Source organism: Zea mays, chromosome 10 (genome assembly GCF_902167145.1).
Source record: "Zea mays cultivar B73 chromosome 10, Zm-B73-REFERENCE-NAM-5.0, whole genome shotgun sequence".
Taxonomy (NCBI): domain Eukaryota; kingdom Viridiplantae; phylum Streptophyta; class Magnoliopsida; order Poales; family Poaceae; genus Zea; species Zea mays.
In genome coordinates, this window is record NC_050105.1 from 97,363,376 (window position 1) to 97,369,286 (window position 5,911).

Here is a 5,911-nt window from a genome sequence, read left to right on the forward strand (position 1 = left end):
ATTCTTCGGTGTTGCTGGTTCTAATAATGATATCAATGTCCTGCAACAATCATCATTGTTCATCCAAGAACTCAAAGGGCAAGCTCCTCGAGTGCAATATATGGTTAATGGGAATCAATACGACCAGGGTTACTATCTAGCTGATGGAATATATCCGGAATGGGCTATTTTTGTTAAGTCAATATCCATGCCTATCAATGACAAAGATCAGGAGTTTGCTAATCATCAAGAAGGCGAAAGGGAGAATATTGAACAAGCATTTGGTGTCCTACGATGTCGATGGTGTATTTTGAAGTGACCAGCTCGTCTACATGATAAAAAAAACAGCTTGAGAACATTATACAAGCTTGCATCATACTTGACAACATGATAGTCGAAGATGAGAAGAAAGAGGATATTAAAGAGAGTCTTGATTTGAATGAGGCTGCATGTTCTGCCATCGTCGAACAACCTGAATTCTCCTTTGGTGAATCCATTCCATTTAAAGAGTGCTAGAGAATCAAACAGATCTTCAAGATCGTGCAGCTCATCTAAAATTAAAGGACTCCGTTGAGCATATTTGGCAAAAATATGGGGTCGTTAAAAAGTATTTATGAACTCATGGAACATATTATCTTTATATGTTACAAATGTGGGCGTTGTAAAAAGAATATATCTTATTTATATAAAAAAGAACCAAGCCATGTTCTCTTCTGATTGTCCATTTCCTGTTATTTCAGATTTGCAGATGTTCAGTTTGTGAGATCGTCGATGGCTTTTTTGTCCAGTTTGGCTGAGTTCGTCGATTGTCCAGTTTGGCTACAGATAAAAAAGATTTTTTTTGGCAGATGTTCTGTGAGATCTTCGATTGTCCACATCAGGCAGCACATTTATCTCAAGGAAGTTACTATTTTTTGGCTACAAATGAACATGCGACACTAGATCATGAGACTTACTAGCATTTAATTGCACTGATTAGCTTAGGAAACGGTGAAATGAAACTCTACATGGTGTTCTATTCATCCGCCAACCTAATGTGGCGTTCTTGAAAACAGGGACGTGAAACCTCCCATAGAGAATAGCCTTACAATCGATCACATGAACAAGAACCAAGAAATTTAGCACTTGTAAAGGAGCATCACATGAACAAGAAGATCTGCAGCACTTGAAGATAAGGTGACATGCTTTTACTAAAACTCCTGAAACAATGTGTAGCTAAACATAAGTTTTTTTTAAAAAAAAAATCCTACATATTGCCTTTTGGCCTGCGAACTAAAAAGAAGAAGAAAGAATACAAACAACATGAACATATACAATGCACGGCTTTGCAGCAAGATGACTGGCTTCATATAATTTTCATCCTACAAAATATTTCCCAAAAGTTGGACTATAACAACAGAAATTCTGCATGAGGTTGCGCAGAACCTGAAAGCCTCCTCCCCTTCTGAAGAGCTGCTTCTCCAATGTAGTCAACCTGGGATTCCTCTGCGCTATATAAGCCAAAACTTCATGGCTTAATTTCTATAGTATATGCCTGGAAAACAGCAACGGCAATTAGCTATAGCTGAGGTAAGAAAAATATTAGACATGATGTGAACTTATTCACAAGTGGAAAGGATAAAGACGATGGATGCAGACAAAAAGAAATTTGGGCCACACCCCCAATCAATCATGTTAGCAGATATGCTAGAGATTATTGGATGCTTTTGAAATGCATTCCATTACCTGAATTATTTATGCTTTGGAAAAGAAGCTGAGCTGATCTATTTCACACTTTTTTCAGATACAGAAATGAAAGGCATAGATGATATGACGCAAATGTTTCCAACCTAAAACCTAACAAAGAGGGCATAGGAAGTAAAAGTTGGCTGTAATCAACCATATGGGTTCCAGAGCAGATCATGAATGCAGAGCTGAAATGAGTCGCAATCAGAAAACAATTAATTTAATATAGCGTTCGTTGAGACGCCACACGCCGTGATTTTGTGGAGCAGATGTCGCTGAAATGCTAAAGACAACTGAAAGGGGACCCAATGGCCCTTCTGTATACTATATGGTAAGCGTGAAGTTGAAGGATGTAAGAAATGGGTACCAACTAAGAACCCATCTGTATATGTAGAGAACCAGAGCAGATTTCAGGAAGGTACAAAACAAACCTGTCAAAGGAGTCAGTTGCTTTGATGAACATAGCTGTTGAATACTATTTAAGAGGAATGATCACATCCAGATTCGCCGCAACTCGCCATCCTCTGGGATAGGCGAGATTCTCAGATCCAGCCGGCACATGCCAGTTCATTATTTGGGAGCAGTCAGCGGGTATGCCTTCCATCTGGCTCTCATCCTCCACTAGCTGCTCCACGAACGTGGTTGTTGCCTGCAAAGAAAGTAACAACCATCTCAGATGCGGCACGTACGAATAGATTAACTGAACAGTCAGAAGACAGAAACCAAGAACTTACTTGGAGGCCTTGTTTCGCTGTGTCTGGATGCCGGATTGAATTCCATGCCAAATGGGAGCGGAGCCTGGGGTCCCAGAGCATGGTGCTGTTGAATGCGAAACCCGACATTGCAACATGGAATCTACGGAGCTTGCTGGCATGCTCGCTTGTGTGCCATCCCACGACTTGGTTCTGTTTGCACACAGGGCCTTCCAGCACCACACCAACACCATCCTTTCTGTTCTCGGAGATCACTGGCACAGGCCATGTGCCGAACCTCCTAATCATGGGAGGAGAGTTTGCAATAAGTCAACAGCAGGGTTTAATTTATATAATAAATGAAGTTTTCTCCAATAAAAAAGAACATCATATTTCACTGCCGGCCCGTGTCTCTCATCTGATGTTGGCATGTTACTGTTATATTAGACTACAAAACCAACATTCTTGAGTTGAAATGTAAGAACTTTTGAGTCCTATGTCCAGTACAAGCAGCAGTCAGTATTCATTGTGTTGTGCCTCAGATAGAAAAAACAAAGAAAAGGTACCGGTTTTTTCAGTCGATTCAGACAGCATATAACAGGAAAAGGTGACCCTAAATTAGACAGCAGACTCCCTTTGCAATCGGAAAGAATTCCAGAGGCTGAATGCAATCGTGTTGGATAAGGGCAACCGCAAAACATTAAGGTACCCATAAATATTGGCACTAGTAGGAATGTATTCATCATCAAATTAAGATGGGACCTTCAATTCAACAGGTGATGGGGTGACTGGCCGACTGTGGAGGGGGAAGATTGGAGAAGAAGAAGATGAGCAAGGAAGGAAGGAATGGAAGCAGTACCTGACTTGGCGCAGACGTTTGAAGAGGTCGAGGGAGTAGACGCCCTCCTCGTCGGCGAAATAGACAATGGCGTCGATGCGGTGGTTCTCGAGGAGCTCGAGCGCGGCGTTCATCTGGTGCGGGCGGAAGCGGAGCGCGTCGTCGGAGGCGGAGGCGGATGCGTTGAGCTTGTCGCAGCAGCCGACGTAGCGGTGCATGACGGTGGTCCCCCGCAGCGCGGCGGCGGCCTCGGGCGTGGGGTCGCCGGCCTCGACGACGAGCCAGAGCAGGGGCGGGTGGACGAGGCGCAGCGTGTGGCCCAGCCGGCTGAGGTAGTACGCCTGCGCGGCGCGCGCGCGCGTGGGCGTGACGACGACGAGCAGCTTGCTGTTGCTTTCGTCGTCGTCGTCGTCGTGGTGGTGGTGGTGGTGGTTGTTAAGGCGGTCGATGGGGAGCTGGTGGCGTGGGATGACGGCGGGGCTGGAGGACGCCGGGCGGAGGTGCGGGGTCTGGTGGGGGAGGTGGGAGAGGAAGTGGAGGAGGCCGAGGAAGGAGCCGAGGAGGAAGAAGGCGGCGAAGCGCGGGAGCGGGCGGCGCGTGAAGAAGAGGAAGGGGTGCGGGTGGTGGAGGTGGTGGTGGGTGCGTGGGGAGGAGGATGTCGAGGAGTGGCGGAGCGGCGAGGAGGGCGGGGAGGACGTGGCGAAGGGGTGGTGGTGGCGCAGCAGGTGCTGCTTGGCGGGCGAGTGCGGCCGGCGGATCGACGCCATTATTGTTGTTGGCTGATGAGGGTCCGGCGGCGGAGGGTGGTGGTGGGAGGGGGAGGAGGGATCAGCAACAAGTAGTAGAAGTAGAGATGGAGTAATCCTGGCGCGAATGGCGGGGGAATGGATGTTGAAGTCAGCAGGAGTTGGGCTGCGGTCGGAGTCGGACGAACGGAGGTGGAGCAGAGAGAGAGAGAGGAGGAGGTTCGGTCGGGGTTGGTGACGTGGGTTTAGATGCGAGGAAGTGGGAACAGGTCTGCTTCCTTTGCTCGGCCAGAGGAGGTCGCCGTGGACCAAGAGCAAGCAAGCAAGGAAGAGGAGAAGAAGCTGCAGAGCAGAGGACGCGTGACGTCACACAGCTCATAGATCCTCCAGCGCCAGCGAGTAGTTATTATTACAGCTAGCAAATAATTAAGGTCATTGCACGCGTTGGTTTGACCATTGTTCAACTAGTTAATTAATAAGGTCATTATATTCCTTTATTTGATTTGGTATATCAACGAGAAACCAACGACGCCAGCACAGTACAATGCATACATGGTGACAGATTTGGAAGACAAAAAATCTAAACAGGTCAGAATCTTGGAGCCTGCTGTGTGGTGGTAGCAACTAGCAAAGGCGAGAACCGAAACCTAGAAGGAATTTAATTGGAGAGACTGATCCGACCAGCTGGTTGCAAGTGTGACTGTGTGAGAGCATCTCCAACAACAAACTCTAAAATAGAGTCCTAAAATTTGAAATAGGACCATATTTAGAATGTTTAGGGTCTCAAAAGAAATGTTTACTCCAATAGTCAGGCCTTAAATAATGCTATTTAGGAAATAAATCATGATATTAGGAAATAAATGGTTGGAGATTAAGTGGAAATGAGGATAGGGCTCCAGTATATGGGTACTATATTTAGGACCCGAGAGACCGAGCCCTATAACCATTTGATGAAATTTTATAAAATAGGGCCGCTGTTGGAAGAATGTTTTATGGTTTTGAGCCCTATATTTAAAATAGGACCATGTTTAGAGCCTCTCTTGGAGATGCTCTGACAGCTCTTCCTAGCGTGTTTAGGTGGCGTGGGGCAACGACACGATACGTCCGCGTCGTCGGGCTGCACCGACGAAACAACACGGCTTCCTTGCTTGTAAAAATCCGGTGGTCTTTTTTATTAGTATGAATGGAGATCAAGAAAAATGTGTGTTATATACACAAATCCTCTCAGCAGCAGGTGGGGAACCGAATGATATATATAGACAGATAGTTTGCTGCACTCTAAAGTCCAAAGTCGGATGCAAAGCCGCAAAGTTGAGGCTGAACTGATGAGACGGACTTGGGTTCGGTGCCGCCCTACCTAGACAAAACAGATGCATATGCTTATGATTGAGGGGTTCTAATTTGAATTTATGACATATTTGAATTTGAATCCAAAAGAGAAAATAAAAAGAAAAAGGAAAACAGAATTCGAAAGAAAAAGAAAAAGCAAAAGGCCGCTCACGCCACGCTCGCCCACCCCTCTCTCTGCGCGGTGGGTCCCACCTGATGGGGTCGTCTCACTCGCTCGCGCGCCCGTCCCCCCCCCCCATCTGTCTCTGCCAGCCTAGCCCCGCTTGTCGGTGCCATCGCTCGCGCACGTTCTCTCCCGCAGATCCGCAGGCCCAGCCTGTCAGCCCCGTCCTCTTCAACCGCCCGCTCGCACGCCCCGCATGCACACCGGGGACTTCACGCCCACGTCGCGCGCTGAGCCTCGACGTTCGCACCTCAGAACGCACACCAATTTGTTCTCTCCCTCTCTAATTTCCCCTGCCCGCGCTCACCCGCCCTCCTCCGCGCAAACGCGGTGCCGCCGCCGTCGACCCGAGCCGTCGTCGTGCCCCTGCTGCTGTCCAGAGGTCCCTAAGGTTCCCCTTCAGGTAACAAACCTTCCC

At 47.5% G+C, this 5,911-nt stretch overlaps 1 protein-coding gene across 1 annotated transcript; it reads right to left on the reverse strand.

Annotated features, from left to right (window-relative positions):
- Positions 1 to 1,137: 1,137 nt before the first annotated feature.
- Positions 1,138 to 4,254, reverse strand: LOC100383623 (uncharacterized). Its single transcript, NM_001366825.1, has 4 exons — positions 3,256 to 4,254; positions 2,439 to 2,697; positions 2,136 to 2,353; positions 1,138 to 1,513 (listed from the first exon to the last, which is right to left on the reverse strand). Exons 1-3 carry the CDS (start codon positions 3,999 to 4,001, stop codon positions 2,180 to 2,182), a joined length of 1,179 nt encoding a protein of 392 aa, NP_001353754.1. The 5' UTR covers positions 4,002 to 4,254; the 3' UTR covers positions 1,138 to 1,513; positions 2,136 to 2,179.
- Positions 4,255 to 5,911: the final 1,657 nt, after the last annotated feature.

Excerpts from the sequence above, each read along its gene's own strand:
- LOC100383623 (NM_001366825.1), bottom strand. The coding sequence starts at position 4,001 with ATGGCGTCGATCCGCCGGCCGCACTCGCCCGCCAAGCAGCACCTGCTG. Across the intron at positions 2,698-3,255 it reads AAACGTCTGCGCCAAGTCAG|GAGGTTCGGCACATGGCCTG; the intron begins GTACTGCTTCCA and ends TCCCATGATTAG. Across the intron at positions 2,354-2,438 it reads CAGCGAAACAAGGCCTCCAA|GCAACAACCACGTTCGTGGA; the intron begins GTAAGTTCTTGG and ends CTTTCTTTGCAG.